At 36.6% G+C, this 18,889-nt stretch overlaps 1 protein-coding gene across 2 annotated transcripts in view; it reads left to right on the top strand.

Annotated features, from left to right (window-relative positions):
• Positions 1–18,889, top strand: part of nrp1a (neuropilin 1a) — a 249,455-nt gene that overhangs the window by 180,626 nt on the left and 49,940 nt on the right. For both annotated transcript variants that reach the window (XM_061964875.1, XM_061964874.1), the window contains exons 10-11: positions 1,197–1,528; positions 6,682–6,826. In XM_061964875.1, coding sequence (XP_061820859.1) covers positions 1,197–1,528; positions 6,682–6,826 — 477 coding nt within the window. The remainder of the gene's footprint in view (positions 1–1,196; positions 1,529–6,681; positions 6,827–18,889) is intronic.

Below are 18,889 nucleotides of genomic sequence, written 5' to 3'. Positions count from 1 at the left end.
AGCCATGAAAATGGGTCCGACTTACTGCCGGCAATGCGGACCAAGCTCTGACACGGATCGTACTGTTTGTAGTAGCCATGAAAACGGGTCCGACTTACTGCCGGCAATGCGGACCAAGCTCTGACACTGATCGTACTGATTGTAGTTGCCATGAAAAGGGGTCCGACTTACTGCCGGCAATGCGGACCAAGCTCTGACACTGATCGTACTGATTGTAGTTGCCATGAAAACGGGTCCGACTTACTGCCGGCAATGCGGACCAAGCTCTGACACTGATCGTACTGATTGTAGTTGCCATTAAAACGGGTCCGACTTACTAACGGCAATGCGGACCAAGCTCTGACACTGATCGTACTGATTGTAGTAGCCATGAAAAGGGGTCCGACTTACTGCCGGGAATGCGGACCAAGCTCTGACACTGATCGTACTGATTGTAGTAGCCATGAAAACGGGTCCAACTTACTGCCGGCAATGCGGACCAAGCTCTGACACTGATCGTACTGATTGTAGTTGCCATGAAAAGGGGTCCGACTTACTGCCGGCAATGCGGACCAAGCTCTGACACTGATCGTACTGATTGTAGTAGCCATGAAAACGGGTCCGACTTACTGCCGGCAATGCGGACCAAGCTCTGACACTGATCGTACTGATTGTAGTTGCCATGAAAAGGGGTCCGACTTACTGCCGGCAATGCGGACCAAGCTCTGACACTGATCGTACTGATTGTAGTAGCCATGAAAATGGGTCCGACTTACTGCCGGCAATGCGGACCAAGCTCTGACACTGATCGTACTGATTGTAGTTGCCATGAAAACGGGTCCGACTTACTGCCGGCAATGCGGACCAAGCTCTGACACTGATCGTACTGATTGTAGTTGCCATGAAAAGGGATCCGACTTACTGCCGGCAATGCGGACCAAGCTCTGACACTGATCGTACTGATTGTAGTAGCCATGAAAACGGGTCCGACTTACTGCCGGCAATGCGGACCAAGCTCTGACACTGATCGTACTGTTTGTAGTAGCCATGAAAACGGGTCCGACTTACTGCCGGCAATGCGGACCAAGCTCTGACACGGATCGTATTGATTGTAGTTGCCATGAAAACGGGTCCGACTTACTGCCGGCAATGCGGACCAAGCTCTGACACTGATCGTACTGATTGTAGTAAGCTTTTGTTTTTCTCTCGCCTCCTAGAGTACCCGTGCTCGGGAATGCTGGGCATGGTCTCGGGCCTGATCGCCGACAGCCAGATCACCGCCTCGTCGCACGTGGACCGGAACTGGGTGCCGGAGAATGCCCGTCTGTTCACCAGCCGGACGGGTTGGACCCTGCTGCCTCAGCCGCAGCCCTTCACCAGGGAGTGGCTGCAGGTGGACCTGGGCGAGGAGAAGGTGGTGAAAGGCTTGATCATCCAGGGAGGGAAGCACCGCGAGAACAAGGTCTTCATGAAGAAGTTCCGCCTCGCCCACAGCAACAACGGGTCCGACTGGAAAATGGTGCTGGACACCAGTGGGAACCGACCAAAGGTATGACTTCTTATTTCCCTCCGCATTCATGTTATTAGCGCCGGTCCGTGGCTTTTGCTATGCTCAAAATAGCGCTCTAGCGCCCCGTAGGAAAACACACAGACAAAACTGCTTGTAACTTCCGGTAAGAATGTTGTAGAGACATGAAACAAAAACCTCTATGTAGGTCTGACTTAGACCTATATTTCATACATTGACATCTTTAAGCAAAAATCAACAGGAAGTTGGCAATTCCCCCTTCAAGACAAAAGTTTACTAAAAACAGTAAAAAAAAAACACAGAAACAACTGCTCCTAGGAAGAAAACTCAGACAAAACTGCCTGTAACGTCCAGTAAGAATGTCTTAGAGACATGAAACAAGAATCTCTATGTAGGTCTCACTTAGACCTACATTTCATGTATTGACAATCCACAGCAAAAATCAACAGGACGTTTGCAATTCCCCCTTCAAAACAAAAGTTTTGTAAAAAACAGTCACCTTTTTTCAAACATTATCTCCTCTGAGCGCGTTTGTCGTGTCGGCTTCAAACTAGCACAGGAGAGAGATTGAACCCTTCTGATTAAAAGTTGAGCAAAGAGTTTTAATTACTGCTCCGGTTTGGATTTTATGTGCCGTCAAAGTCGGTCCCGTCCATCGCTGCTTGCAGCTTTAATTTACTGTTATGTTTCCCAGCATTCGCACAATAAGAAGAAATTCCCGCCTTCTTCTCACACATTTTTGGGTCCTATTTGAACCGTTCTACAGTAAAAATTCCCACGTTTTTGGAACAATTTCCCTTGTGGATCAATAAAGTTTGTCTAAGTTTCCAGGAATTCCACAAGGGAAACATACTAGACAACTTGTCTTTTAGTAGTAAGTAAACAAACAAAGACTCCTAATTAGTCTATGCAGTAACATATTGTCTCATTTATACACCTATTATTTTGTACACATTATGAGGGACAAACTGTAAAAATGCACAATTCATTGATATTCCTCATTAGGGACCGCAATGTCCCTTTGGGACAGAGGACCCTATTGTATTCCGTGCGTTTTATTATTATTATTATTATTCCGCCGCCTCTTTGAGCTGTAATTTGACCCTTTTAACATGCTTCAAAACTCACCATGTTTGACCCACACATCAGGACTAACGAAAATTGCCATCTAATCAAAAAACCAAACCCCAAAACTCCAAATAGCGCTCAAGTGCCCCGTAAGAAAAAACACAGACAAAACTGCTTGTAACTTCCGGTAGGAATGTCGTAGAGACATGAAACAAAAACCTATATGTTATAGATTTCATACATTGACATCTTTAAGCAAAAATCAACAGGAAGTTGGCAATTCCCCCTTCAAAACAAAAGTTTACTAAAAACAGTCACTTTTGCCTCTTTGAGCTGTTATTTTAACCCGCTTAAAATGCTTCAAAACTCACCAAACTAGACACACACATCAGGACTGGCAAAAATTGCGATCTAATAAAAAACAACAACCCCAAAACTCAAAATTGCGCTCTAGCGCCCCCTAGGAAGAAAACACAGACACAACATTTTCATAGATTTCACCAGCAGGGGTGCAAATGAGACATCGTCTATTAGATGCAATGTTATTGATTTATGTCATCACTTGTTCACACCTCCTCATATGGAAGATACTTTTCCTTCTTCATGTCTCAAGAAGGGTAGAAATACAAGAACACACACACACACATACACACACACTAATTATTGTATTTGTTACCTTTTTGAGACCTCCGAAAGATGCCTATCTCTTTAGGACCAGCCTTTCTAGATATATAAAGATTTGTATTTGCAAGATTAATGATATATACATACTATGTAAATATAAAAAAGCTTTTTGTGAAAAAAGAGTTGGAATTTCACAAGAAAAAGGTCACAATTTCACAAGAAAAACTTAGAATTTTGGCAGTATTATAATAAAAGTTGTCATTTTACTCAACACAAGTCAAAATTTTACAAGAAAACTGAACATTTGTGCAATATTATTATAAAAGTTGGAATTGTATTCAATAACAGTCGCAATTTTACAAGACAAGTCTAACATTTTGCCAATTTTAAGAAAAAGAGTCGTAATTTTATTCGACAAAAGTCACAATTTTATAAGAACACTTAAAAATGTTGATAAGAATCGGAATTTTACTTGGCAAAATTATGAATAAAGTCACAATTTTAATTAAAAAAAATGTCACTATTTCACAACAACAAAGAAATTGGCAATAATGCGATAAAAGTCCAAATTTTATATGACATTAAAAAGTAATAATTTTACACAAAAAAGTAATTATTTTTGTGAGAAAATATTGCAATATTACAGAAACAGAAAGAATATGAGAAATTGTTACAAGAAAAAAGTTCACAAATTGTGAGAAAATATTAAATGTAGTTTTTTTTTTTAAATGTTTTGTTTGTAATTGTTTTTTAATCTTCATTATTTACTTTACGTTATTACAGTATGTCTCTATATACATATTTATTTTAATTTTATTTTTGTTTATTCATTTTGGCCAAAGGGGGCACATTTCAATTTCTTACACACACTTGTTATTTCATATGTTGACCAGAGGGGGAGCACTTTTAAAAGTGACACAGTCAATTTGAAAAATCCCTCCTTTTTGGGACCACCCTCATGTTGATAGATGTCACCGGCAGGGGTGCAAATGAGACATTCTCTATCAGATGCAATGTTATTGATTTATGTCATCACTTGTTCACACCTCCTCATATGCAAGATACTTTTCCTTCTTCATGTCTCAAGAAGGGTAGAAATACAAGAACACACACACACACACATACACACACACTAATTATTGTATTTGTTACCTTTTTGAGACCTCCGAAAGATGCCTATCTCTTTAGGACCACCCTTTCTAGATATATAAAGATTTGTTTTTTACAAGATTAATAATATATACATACTATGTAAATATAAAAAAGCTTTTTGTGAAAAATTAGTTTGAATTTCACAAGAAACAGGTCACAATTTCACAAGAAAAACTTAGAATTTTGGCAGTACTATAATAAAAGTCGTCATTTTACTCAACACAAGTCGACATTTTTCAAGAAAAACTGAACATTTGTGCAATATTATGATAAAGGTTGGAATTTTACTCAATAACAGTCGCAATTTCACAAGACAAGTTTAACATTTTGCCAATTTTAAGAAAAGAGTCGTCATTTTATTCGACAAAAGTCACAATTTTATAAGAACACTTAAAAATGTTGATAAGAATCGGAATTTTACTTGGCAAAATTATGAATAAAGTCACAATTTTAATTAAAAAAAATGTCACTATTTCACAACAACAAAGAAATTGGCAATAATGCGATAAAAGTCCATATTTTATATGACAAATGTCACCATTTTGCATTAAAAAGTAATAATTTTACATTAAAAAGTAATTATTTTTGCGACAAAAATTTTGCAATATTACAGAAACAGAAATAATATGAGAAATTGTTCACAATGTTATAAGAAAAAAGTTGACAAATTGTGAGAAAAAGATTGCATTTAGTTATTTTTTTTAAATATTTTTTTTGTAATTGTTTTTTAATCTTCATTATTTACTTCAAGTTATTACAGTATGTCTCTATATGCATATTTATTTTATTTTTGTTTATTAATTGTGGCCAAAGGGGGCACATTTCAATTTCTTACACACACTTGTTATTTCATATGTTGACCAGAGGGGGAGCACTTTTAAAGCGACACACAGTCAATTAGAAAAATCCCTCCTTTTTGGGACCACCCTCATTTTGATAGATGTCACCAGCAGGGGTGCAAATGAGACATTCTCTATTAGATGCAATGTTATTGATTTATGTCATCACTTGTTCACACCTCCTCATATGGAAGATACTTTTCCTTTTTCATGTCTCAAGAAGGGTAGAAATACAAGAACACACACACACATACACACACACACTAATTATTGTATTTGTTACCTTTTTGAGACCTCCGAAAGATGCTTACCTCTTTAGGACCAGCCTTTCTAGATATATAAAGATTTGTATTTACAAGATTAATAATATATACATACTATGTAAATATAAAAAAGCTTTTTGTGAAAAATTAGTTGGAATTTCACAAGAAACAGGTCACAATTACACAAGAAAAACTTAGAATTTTGGCAATACTATAATAAAAGTCGTCATTTTACTCAACACAAGTCGACATTTTTCAAGAAAAACTGAACATTTGTGCAATATTATGATCAAAGTTGGAATTTTACTCAATAACAGTCGCAATTTCACAAGACAAGTTTAACATTTTGCCAATTTTAAGAAAAGAGTCGTAGTTTTATTCGACAAAAGTCACAATTTTATAAGAACACTTAAAAAGAATCTGAATATTTCTCGGCAAAATTATGAATAAAGTCACAATTTTATTTTTTAAAAATGTCACTATTTCACAACAACAAAGAAATTGGCAATAATGCGATAAAAGTCCAAATTTTATATGACATTAAAAAATAATAATTTTACATAAAAAAGTAATTATTTTTGCGACAAAAATTTTGCAATATTACAGAAACAGAAATAACATGAGAAATTGTTCACAATGTTATAAGAAAAAAGTTGACAAATTGTGAGAAAAAGATTGTTATTTTTTTTAAATGTTTTGTTTGTAATTGTTTTTTAATCTTCATTATTTACTTCAAGTTATTACAGTATGTCTCTATATACATATTTATTTTAATTTTATTTTTGTTTATTCATTTTGGCCAAAGGGGGCACATTTCAATTTCTTACACACACTTGTTATTTCATATGTTGACCAAAGGGGGAGCACTTTTAAAAGCGACACACAGTCAATTAGAAAAATCCCTCCTTTTTGGGACCACCCTCATGTTGATAGATGGGACCATGATTTATGTCATCACTTGTTCACACCTCCTCATATGCAAGATACTTTCCCTTCCTCATGTCTCAAGAAGGGTAGAAATACAAGAACACACACACACACACATCCATGTGGGGCGGCAACAGTCCGACCCCAATTACAAGCGTCCATGACAGGACATAAATCTGATCCAGATGGGCTGATGGTTGATTTATGAAGGCAGTGATGCTCTTGTCATACTTAGCTCCCGTCATCCCTCCACATTCTCATGTTTACCCTCGCTCCTTCCTTCCTATCCCCCCCCCCCCAGCTTTTCGAAGGCAATAGCAACTACGACACTCCCGAGCTGAGAACGCTGGAGCCCCTGCTGACCCGCTTCATCCGCGTCTACCCGGACCGAGCCACCCCCGCTGGGATGGGCCTGCGACTCGAGCTCCTGGGCTGCGATATCCAAGGTGAACGTCTTATCAAATGATGTCCAAAAACGATGCTTTTTTTGTAATAACGTGCGAAAGGGAAAGTTGTCACGTTGTGTAAATGGTAAATATACAACAAATCATTTTCAACTTATATTCAATTGAATAGACTGCAAAGACAAGACTGGTAAACCTCAGGTGATACTGCATCAAAAAAAAAAAAAAGTGTGTAAAGGATATCACCACATGGGCTCAGGGACACGTCAGAAAACCTCTGACTAACTACAGTTGGTCGCTACATCCGTAAGTGCAAGTTAAAACTCTACTATGCAAAGCGAAAGCCATTTATCAACAACACCCAGAAACGCCCGCCGGCTTTGTTTGGCCCGAGCTCATCTAAGATGGACTGATGCAAAGTGGAAAAGTGTTCTACGGTCTGTAATATCATCAAAAGGTTCAGAGAATCTGGAGAAATCCCGATGATATTACGGACCTTGGATCCCTCAGGTGATACTGCATCAAAAAAAAAAACATTAGTGTGTAAAGGATATCACCACATGGGCTCAGGGACACGTCAGAAAACCTCTGACTAACTACAGTTGGTCGCTACGTCCGTAAATGCAAGTTAAAACTCTACTATGCAAAGCGGAAGCCATTTATCAACAACACCCAGAAACGCCCGCCGGCTTTGTTTGGCCCGAGCTCATCTAAGATGGACTGATGCAAAGTGGAAAAGTGTTCTACGGTCTGTAATATCATCAAAAGGTTCAGAGAATCTGGACAAATCACTGATGATATTACGGACCTTGGATCCCTCAGGTGATACTGCATCAAAAAAACAACATTGGTGTGTAAAGGATATCACCACATGGGCTCAGGAACACGTCAGAAAACCTCTGATTAACTACAGTTGGTCGCTACATCCGTAAATGCAAGTTAAAACCCTACTATGCAAAGCGAAAGCCATTTATCAACAACACCCAGAAACGCCCGCCGGCTTTGTTTGGCCCGAGCTCATCTAAGATGGACTGATGCAAAGTGGAAAAGTGTTCTACGGTCTGTAATATCATCAAAAGGTTCAGAGAATCTGGAGAAATCACTGATGATATTACGGACCTTGGATCCCTCAGGTGATACTGCATCAAAAAAACAACATTGGTGTGTAAAGGATATCACCACATGGGCTCAGGGACACATCAGAAAACCTCTGACTAACTACAGTTGGTCGCTACATCCGTAAATGCAAGTTAAAACTCTACTATGCAAAGCGAAAGCCATTTATCAACAACACCCGGAAACGCCCGCCGGCTTTGTTTGGCCCGAGCTCATCTAAGATGGACTGATGCAAAGTGGAAAAGTGTTCTACGGTCTGTAATATCATCAAAAGGTTCAGAGAATCTGGACAAATCACTGATGATATTACGGACCTTGGATCCCTCAGGTGATACCGCATCAAAAAACAACATTAGTGTGTAAAGGATATCACCACATGGGCTCAGGGACACGTCAGAAAACCTCTGACTAACTGCAGTTGGTCGCTACATCCGTAAATGCAAGTTAAAACTCTACTATGCCAAGCGAAAGCCATTTATCAACAACACCCAGAAACGCCCGCCGGCTTTGTTTGGCCCGAGCTCATCTAAGATGGACTGATGCAAAGTGGAAAAGTGTTCTACGGTCTGTAATATCATCAAAAGGTTCAGAGAATCTGGACAAATCACGATGATATTACGGACCTTGGATCCCTCAGGTGATACTGCATCAAAAAAACAACATTGGTGTGTAAAGGATATCACCACATGGGCTCAGGAACACGTCAGAAAACCTCTGACTAACTACAGTTGGTCGCTACATCCGTAAGTGCAAGTTAAAACTCTACTATGCAAAGCGAAAGCCATTTATCAACAACACCCAGAAACGCCCGCCGGCTTTGTTTGGCCCGAGCTCATCTAAGATGGACTGATGCAAAGTGGAAAAGTGTTCTACGGTCTGTAATATCATCAAAAGGTTCAGAGAATCTGGAGAAATCACGATGATATTACGGACCTTGGCTCCCTCAGGTGATACTGCATCGAAAAACAACATTAGTGTGTAAAGGATATCACCACATGGGCTCAGGGACACGTCAGAAAACCTCTGACTAACTACAGTTGGTCGCTACGTCCGTAAGTGCAAGTTAAAACTCTACTATGCAAAGCGAAAGCCATTTATCAACAACACCCAGAAACGCCCGCCGGCTTTGTTTGGCCCGAGCTCATCTAAGATGGACTGATGCAAAGTGGAAAAGTGTTCTACGGTCTGTAATATCATCAAAAGGTTCAGAGAATCTGGAGAAATCACTGATGATATTACGGACCTTGGATCCCTTAGGTGATACTGCATCAAAAAACAACAACATTGGTGTGTAAAGGATATCACCACATGGGCTCAGGAACACGTCAGAAAACCTCTGACTAACTACAGTTGGTCGCTACGTCCGTAAGTGCAAGTTAAAACTCTACTATGCCAAGCGAAAGCCATTTATCAACAACACCCAGAAACAGTAACTTACATATCTGTGAAGGCACCATTAATGCTGAAAGGTACATACAGTTTTTGGAGCAACATATGTTTGTCATGATCCGTGGTTTTGTTAGTTCTGTTAGTTTTAGACTCCATGGTTCCTGTTTTTGTGCACCCTTGTTTGTTTTAGTTACCATGGCGACTTGTGATTTTCTCCTGCCTCTGGTGTCCGGGACGTGCACCTGTTTCCAATCTAGAGACATTATTTAAGCCTGTCTTTGCCAGTCAGTCGTCCTGGCGCCATTGTTTGTTATGTTCTGTTAGTTTTAGACTCCACAGTTCCTGTTTTTGTGCACCCTTGTTTGTTTTAGTTACCATGGCGACTTATGATTTTCACCTGCCTCTGGTGTCCGGGACGTGCACCTGTTTCCAATCTAGAGACATTATTTAAGCCTGTCTTTGCCAGTCAGTCGTCCTGGCGCCATTGTTTGTTATGTTCTGTTAGTTTTACACTCCATAGTTCCTGTTTTTGTGCACCCTTGTTTGTTTTAGTTACCATGGCGACTTATGATTTTCACCTGCCTCTGGTGTCCGGGACGTGCACCTGTTTCCAATCTAGAGACATTATTTAAGCCTGTCTTTGCCAGTCAGTCGTCCTGGCGCCATTGTTTGTTATGTTCTGTTAGTTTTAGACTCCATAGTTCCTGTTTTTGTGCACCCTTGTTTGTTTTAGTTACCATGGCGACTTGTGATTTTCTCCTGCCTCTGGTGTCCGGGACGTGCACCTGTTTCCAATCTAGAGACATTATTTAAGCCTGTCTTTGCCAGTCAGTCGTCCTGGCGCCATTGTTTGTTATGTTCTGTTAGTTTTAGACTCCACAGTTCCTGTTTTTGTGCACCCTTGTTTGTTTTAGTTACCATGGCGACTTATGATTTTCACCTGCCTCTGGTGTCCGGGACGTGCACCTGTTTCCAATCTAGAGACATTATTTAAGCCTGCCTTTGCCAGTCAGTCGTCCTGGCGCCATTGTTGGTCTCCTGCCTGGACTACGCAAGTCGTGTTTATTTCATGCCACCGTTTCCTAAGTTCTCTAGGTCTATAGTCTATGCTAAGTGTTTACTTGAACTCCAAGTTGTGCTTTTGCCTTGTTTTCCATTTTTTTTTGTACCTTTTTGAGTTTTGAGAATTAAATAATGTATTTACCTGCGCACCTTGTCCGGAATAGTCTTTAGGACCACCTTTTCTATATAAAGAAGTGTATTTACAACATTAATAATATATACATACTATGCAAATATAAAAAAGCTTGTTGTGAAAAATGAGTTGGAATTTCACAAGAAAAAGGTCACAATTTCACAAGAAAAAAAAGAATTTTTTTTTTGGCAGTGTTATTATAAAAGTCGTCATTTTACTCAACGCAAGTCAAAACTCTACAAGAAAAACTGAACATTTGTGCAATATCATGATAAAAGTTGAAATTTTACTCAATGACAGTCGCAATTTTAAAATTTGGCCAATTTTATGAAACGTGTAGTCATTTCACTCGACAAAACTCACAATTTTTCGGGAAAACTTTAAAAGGTTGGCAATATTATGATAATAATCGGAATTGTACTTGGCAAAATGATGACAAAAGTCATAATTGTACTCAAACAATGTCACTATATTACAAGAGCAACGGAGAAATTGTCAATATTGTGATAAAAGTCAGAATTTTAGATGACAAATATCACCATTTTGCATTAAAAACTAATAATTTTACATTATTATTTTACGAGATATTACAGAAATTGAGAAATTGTTCCCAATTTCATAAGAACAAAGTCAACACAATGTGAGAAAAAGACTGCTTTTAGTTCATTTTTTTTGCTTGTAATTGGTTTTTAATCTTCATTATTTACTATCCCTAATGTGGACTCGTCAGACCACGGAACACTTTTCCACTTTTGCATCAGTCCATCTTAGATGAGCTCAGGCCCAGCGAAGTTGACGGCGTTTCTGGGTGTTGTTGATAAACGGTTTTCGCATTGCATAGGAGAGTTTTAACTTGCACTTACAGATGTAGCGACCGACTGTAGTTACTGACAGTGGGTTTTCTGAAGTGTTCCTGAACCCATGTGGTGATATCCTTTACACACTGATGGATGGATGGGTCTTCACTTGTTTAAATAAATTCATTTATTTTTTTACTTTGCTTCTTATTACTTTTAGAAATACAATTTTAGAGAAAAAATACAACCTTAAATATGATTTTAGGATTTTTAAACAAATATACCTTTTTACCTTTTAAATTTCTTCCTCTTCTTTCCTGACAATTTAAATCAATGTTCAAGTAAATTTATTTATTTTTTTATTGTAAAGAATAATAAATATTTTAGCTTCTGGTTTTTCGACGAAGAATATTTGTTTCAAAACTTACTATGATTAAAATTTAAAAAAAAATTATTCTGGCAAATCTAGAAAATCTGTAGAATCAAATTTAAATCTTATTTCAAAGTATTTTGAATTTCTTTTAAAATTGTTGTTCTGGAAAATCTAGAAGAAATACTGATTCGTCTTTGTTAGAAATATAGCTTGGTCCAATTTGTTAAATATTCTAACAAAGTGCAGATTGGATTTGAACCAATTCAAAACATGTCATCAAAATTCTAAAATGTATCTTAAACAGGAAAAATTACTAATGATGTTCCATAAATTTTTTTTTTTAATTTTTTCAAAAAGATTCAAATGAGCTAGTTTTTCTCTTCTTTTTGTCGGTTGAATTTTGAATTTTAAAGAGTCGAAATTGAAGACAAACTATGTTTCAAAATGTTATTTTAATTTTTTTCGCGTTTTCTCCTTTTTTAAACCGTTCAATTAAGTGTTTTTTTCATCATTTATTCTCTACAAAAAACCTTCCGTAAAAGGAAAAAAAAAATGTACGACGGAATGACAGACAGAATTACCCATTTTTTTTTTATATACATCAAGGTTCAAGGTTCAAGGTTCAACTTTATTAACCCCTTTTCTGAATAATTGGTTTTAAAAGGGTTCTCACTAACACTAAGGGTTCCAGTAAGAACTATTTTGATCCAGAGAACCGTTTTTGGAAGAAAGAGTTCTTCAGGGATTGTTGAAAGCATGGGTAAGATCCTGTGTCACCAGGGACATACTTCCTGATAACATTTGCCAATAATGGTGCCTATCTTTAAATAAATGTTTTTCTCATTCAAATGTTTGTTCAATGTCAACATGATAAATGACCACAATATAATATGAACTAAACTGATCTGTAGAATACAATATGGTTCTTTATAGAACCCTCAGAAGACAAGACGGTTATCGGTGAAAACCTTTGAAAAGGGATGTTTTTAGAACCCCCTGTGTCAGGTCTAGATGAAACCCTTGAAACATGAAAAGAGTTCTTTGTGGAACTCCCTGTGTGGGTTCTAGATGAAACCTTTGAAACATGAAAGGGTTCTTAGTGGAACTCCCTGCATGGGTTCTAGATGAAACCCTTGACAAACGAAAGGGTTCTTAGTGGAACTCCCTGTGTGGGTTCTAGATGAAACCCTTGAAATACGAAAGGGTTCTTAGTGGAACTCCCTGCGTGGGTTCTAGATGAAAGACTTGAAATACAAAAGGGTTCTTAGTGGAACTCCCTGTATGGGTTCTAGATGAAACCCTTGACAAACGAAAGGGTTCTTAGTGGAACTCCCTGTCTGGGTTCTAGATGAAACCCTTGAAATACGAAAGGGTTCTTAGTGGAACTCCCTGCGTGGGTTCTAGATGAAAGTCTTGAAATACAAAAGGGTTCTTAGTGGAACTCCCTGTGTGGGTTCTAGATGAAACCCTTGAAATACGAAAGGGTTCTTAGTGGAACTCTCTGTGTGGGTTCTAGATGAAACCCTTGAAATACGAAAGGGTTCTTAGTGGAACTCCCTGCGTGGGTTCTAGATGAAAGTCTTGAAATACAAAAGGGTTCTTAGTGGAACTCCCTGTATGGGTTCTAGATGAAACCCTTGACAAACGAAAGGGTTCTTAGTGGAACTCCCTGTCTGGGTTCTAGATGAAACCCTTGAAATACGAAAGGGTTCTTAGTGGAACTCCCTGCGTGGGTTCTAGATGAAAGTCTTGAAATACAAAAGGGTTCTTAGTGGAACTCCCTGTGTGGGTTCTAGATGAAACCCTTGAAATACGAAAGGGTTCTTAGTGGAACTCCCTGTGTGGGTTCTAGATGAAACCCTTGAAACATGAAAGGGTTCTTAGTGGAACTCCCTGTCTGGGTTCTAGATGAAACCCTTGAAATACGAAAGGGTTCTTAGTGGAACTCCCTGCGTGGGTTCTGGATGAAACCCTTGACAAACGAAAGGGTTCTTAGTGGAACTCCCTGTGTGGGTTCTAGATGAAACCCTTGAAATACGAAAGGGTTCTTAGTGGAACTCCCTGCGTGGGTTCTAGATGAAAGTCTTGAAATACAAAAGGGTTCTTACTGGAACTCCCTGTATGGGTTCTAGATGAAACCCTTGACAAACGAAAGGGTTCTTAGTGGAACTCCCTGTCTGGGTTCTAGATGAAACCCTTGAAACATGAAAGGGTTCTTAGTGGAACTCCCTGTCTGGGTTCTAGATGAAACCCTTGAAATACGAAAGGGTTCTTAGTGGAACTCCCTGCGTGTGTTCTAGATTAAACCCTTGACAAACGAAAGGGTTCTTAGTGGAACTCCCTGTCTGGGTTCTAGATGAAACCCTTGAAATACGAAAGGGTTCTTAGTGGAACTCCCTGCGTGGGTTCTAGATGAAACCCTTGACAAACGAAAGGGTTCTTAGTGGAACTCCCTGTCTGGGTTCTAGATGAAACCCTTGAAATACGAAAGGGTTCTTAGTGGAACTCCCTGCGTGGGTTCTAGATGAAAGTCTTGAAATACAAAAGGGTTCTTAGTGGAACTCCCTGTGTGGGTTCTAGATGAAACCCTTGAAACATGAAAGGGTTCTTAGTGGAACTCCCTGCGTGGGTTCTTTGTAGAACCTCTCATGGGGGGTTCTGGGTGGAACCTTACACACACAGTTCTAGGTAGAACCCTCCAAAAGGGTTCCAGGTGGAACCTTTATAAATTGATACACACTTAAATAAATAAATACATTGTCATTTGTAAGTTACACGTAAGTGTGATTTAAACAAGAATAGCTAAATAAATAAATTTATATATATAAAAAAAATGGGTAATTCTGTCTGTCATTCTGTCGTACATTTTTTTTTCCTTTTACGGAAGGTTTTTTGTAGAGAATAAATGATGAAAAAAACACTTAATTGAACGGTTTAAAGGAGGAGAAAACACGAAAAAAATTAAAATAAAATTTTGAAACATAGTTTATCTTCAATTTCGACTCTTTAAAATTCAAAATTCAACCGACAAAAAGAAGAGAAAAACTAGCTAATTTGAATCTTTTTGAAAAAATTAAAAAAATAATTTATGGAACATCATTAGTCATTTTTCCTGTTTAAGATACATTTTAGAATTTTGATGACATGTTTTGAATTGGTTAAAATCCAACCTGCACTTTGTTAGAATATTTAACAAATTGGACCAAGCTATATTTCTAACAAAGACAAATCAGTATTTCTTCTAGATTTTCCAGAACAACAATTTTAAAAGAAATTCAAAATACTTTGAAATAAGATTTAAATTTGATTCTACAGATTTTCTAGATTCGCCAGAATATTTTTTGGGAATTTTAATCATAGTAAGTTTGAAGAAATATATCACAAATATTCTTCATCGAAAAACCAGAAGCTAAAATATTTATTATTCTTTACAGTAAAAAAATAAATACATTTACTTGAACATTGATTTAAATTGTCAGGAAAGAAGAGGAAGACATTTAAAAGGTAAAAAGGTATATTTGTTTAAAAATCCTAAAATCCTTTTTAAGGTTGTATTTTTTCTCTAAAATTGTATTTCTAAAAGTAATAAGAAGCAAAGTAAAAATATAAATGCATTTATTTAAACAAGTGAAGACCCATCCATCCATCCATTTTCTACCGCTTATTCCAAGTGAAGACCAAGTCTTTCAAATATTTTCTTGGATTTTCAAATTCTATTTGAGTTTTGTCTCTTTTAGAATTAAAAATGTCGAGCAAAGCGACATGATTATTTGCAAAAAAAAAAAGTTTATCAGTTTGAACATCAAATATGTTGTCTTTGTAGCATATTCAACTGAATATGGGTTGAAAATTATTAGCAAATCATTGTATTCCGTTTATATTTACATCTAACACAAGTTCCCAACTCATATGGAAACGGGGTTTTGTACCTTTTATTCCGAGCGTTTGGGGAGGGTTTCGCTTTTGGCAGTAACGACGCCGGTCGAGTGCCACTGACCGCGGCAACCTTTTCGCCACTCGTGCTAATGGCGTGTCCAGCTGCGCTAAGGTTCCCGGCTAATGATGCTCTCACTCGCCGTGACCTTATCTCTCCCGTCCACACGCCTCAGCACACGTTTCATCCAAACTAGAAACACCTGTGCAACACCGCTGCTTATCCGGAGGTGGTGTGCATGAAAGCCGCCTGCGTCGGTCTCGCAGCTGTCCGCCGTACACACCTGGGACACGTGTCCTTATCTCTCCCGCCTCCCGTCAAAGCCGACGCCCACCTGGCCCAGCTGGATTACATCAGCCTGGCGTCCGTCACAGTCTTTGTTGCTTCAGAACGCTTCCTCCTCCCAAAATTCCCCTTTTATTTGTTCTGCTGATAGTGCAGAAAAGAGCTTAGCAGCAAGGCGATGTGTCGCCGTGAGTGGATTTACATATTGAATTTCAGTGGTAAGCCTCATTGACTCCCACCGGCGGCTTCAGTCAGATGATAATGTTCAGTGTTGATGCCAAACACACACACACACATTCTTGTATTTGTTACCTTCTGGAGACCTGAGAAAAATGCCTACCTCTTTAGGACCACCCTTCCTCGATATATAAAGATTTGCATTGACAATATTAATAATATATACATACTATGCAAATAGTTTGTATATATTAATATGTTTATCACAATTTCACAAGAAAAACTTTGAATGAATATAAAAAAGACAAAAGTCACAATTGTATAAAAAGACCATATTTTGGCAATATTATAATAATTATCAGAATTTTTTTCTTGGCAAAAATGATGACAAAAGTCATAATTTGTCACACAATAATTTGACAATATTTACAAGAACATCAACAAAAATGGGCAATTTTGTGATACAAGACAAATGTCACCATGTATTAGTAAAAACTAATTATTTTACATAAAAAAGTAATAATTTTACCAGAAAATATTGCATTATTGCAGAAAACAGAAAGAATACGAGAAATTGTTCCCAATTGTATAAGAAAAAAGTCGACATATTGTGAAAAAAAGACCGCTTTTAGTTAAAGACAAAAATATTTATTTATGTTTTTGCTTGTAATTGTTTTTTAACCTTCATTATTTACTTCAAGTTTTAAAGACAAAAGTCGACAAAAGTCGACAAAAGTCACAATTTTATAAGAAGACCGTATTTTGGCAATATTATAATAATTATCTGAATTTTTATTTGGCAAAAATGATGACAAAAGTCCCAATTTGTCACATTTTTTTCATAATTTTACAAGAACATTAAAAGTTGGCAATATTGTGATACAAGACAGAATTTTAGAGACAAATGTCACCATTTTGCAGTAAAAAGTAACTATTTTACACGAAAAAGTAATAATTTCATAATAAATAATTTTTCCCAATTTTATAAGAAAAAAGTCGACATATTGTGAAAAAAAAGACTGCTTTTAGTTAAAGACAAAAATATTTATTTATGTTTTTGCTTGTAATTGTTTTTTAACCTTCATTTATTTACTTCAAGTTTTAAAGACAAAAGTCGACAAAAGTCGACAAAAGTCACAATTTTATAAGAAGACCATATTTTGGCAATATTATAATAATTATCTGAATTTTTATTTGGCAAAAATGATGACAAAAGTCCCAATTTGTCACATTTTTTTCATAATTTTACAAGAACATTAAAAGTTGGCAATATTGTGATACAAGACAGAATTTTAGTGACAAATGTCACCATTTTGCAGTAAAAAGTAACTATTTCTCATGAAAAAGTAATAATTTTACGAGAAAATATTGCAATATTACAGAAACAGAAAGAATACGAGAAATTGTTCCCAATTTTATAAGAACAAAGTCGACATATTGTGAGAAAAAGACTGCTTTTATTTTTATTGTTTATTTTATTTTATTTTTTTTGCTTGTAATTGGTTTTTAATCTTCATTATTTACTTCAAGTTACTACAGTATGTCTCTATATACATATTTATTTATTTTATAAGAACAAAGTCGACATATTGTAAGAAAAAGACTTTTAAGGCTTTTATTTTTATTGTTTATTTTATTTTTTGTCACAATTTTAAAAGAACAACAAAAATTGTCAATATTGTGATACAAGTCAGAATTTTAGAGACAAATGTCACCATTTTGCAGTAAAAAGTAACTATTTTACATGAAATAGTAATAACTTTACGAGAAAATATTGCAATATTACAGAAATACGAGAAATTTTTCCCAATTGTATAAGAAAAAAGTCGACATATTGTGAAAAAAAGACTGTTTTTAGTTAAAAACAAAAATATTTATTTATGTTTTTGCTTGGAATTGTTTTTCAACCTTCATTATTTACTTCAAGTTTTTAGAGTATGTCTCTATATACATTTTTGGCCAAAGGGGGCGCATTTCAATTTCTTACACACACTTGTTATTTCATATGTTGACCAGAGGGGGAGCATTTTTACACCCTCATGTTGATAGATGTCACCAGCAGGGGTGCAAATGAGACACTGTCTATTAGATGCAATGTTATTGATTTATGTCATCACTTGTTCACACCTCCTCATATGGAAGATACTTTTCCTTGTTGATGTCTCAAGAAGGGTAGAAATACAAGAACACACACACACACACACACTTGTATTTGTTACCTTCTTGAGACCTGAGAAAAATGCCTACCTCTTTAGGATCACCCTTCCTCGATATATAAAGATTTGCATTGACAACATTAATAATATATACATACTATGCAAATAGTATGTATATATTAATATGTTTATCACAATTTCACAAGAAAAACTTTGAATGAATATAAAAAAGACAAAAGTCGACAAAAGTCACAATTTTATAAGAAAACCATATTTTGGCAATATTATAATAATTATCAGAATTTTTTTCTTGGCAAAAATGATGACAAAAGTCATAATTTGTCACACAATAATTTGACAATTTCACAAGAACATCAAAAAAAATTGGCAATATTGTGATACAAGACAAATGTCACCACGTCTTAGTGAAAACTGATTATTTTACATGAAAAAGTAATAATTTTACGAGAAAATATTGCATTATTGCAGAAAACAGAAAGAATACGAGAAATTGTTCCCAATTGTATAAGAAAAAAGTCGACATATTGTGAAAAAAAGACTGCTTTTAGTTAAAAACAAAAATATTTATTTATGTTTTTGCTTGTAATTTTTTTTTAACCTTCATTATTTACTTCAAGTTATTACAGTATGTCTCTATATACATATTTGGCCAAAGGGGGCGC

The sequence above is a fragment of the Nerophis lumbriciformis genome, linkage group LG07 (genome assembly GCF_033978685.3).
Source record: "Nerophis lumbriciformis linkage group LG07, RoL_Nlum_v2.1, whole genome shotgun sequence".
In the NCBI taxonomy this organism is placed as follows: domain Eukaryota; kingdom Metazoa; phylum Chordata; class Actinopteri; order Syngnathiformes; family Syngnathidae; genus Nerophis; species Nerophis lumbriciformis.
The sequence above is the reverse complement of the archived record's forward strand: the minus strand, read 5'-3'. Positions and strand labels throughout refer to the sequence as shown.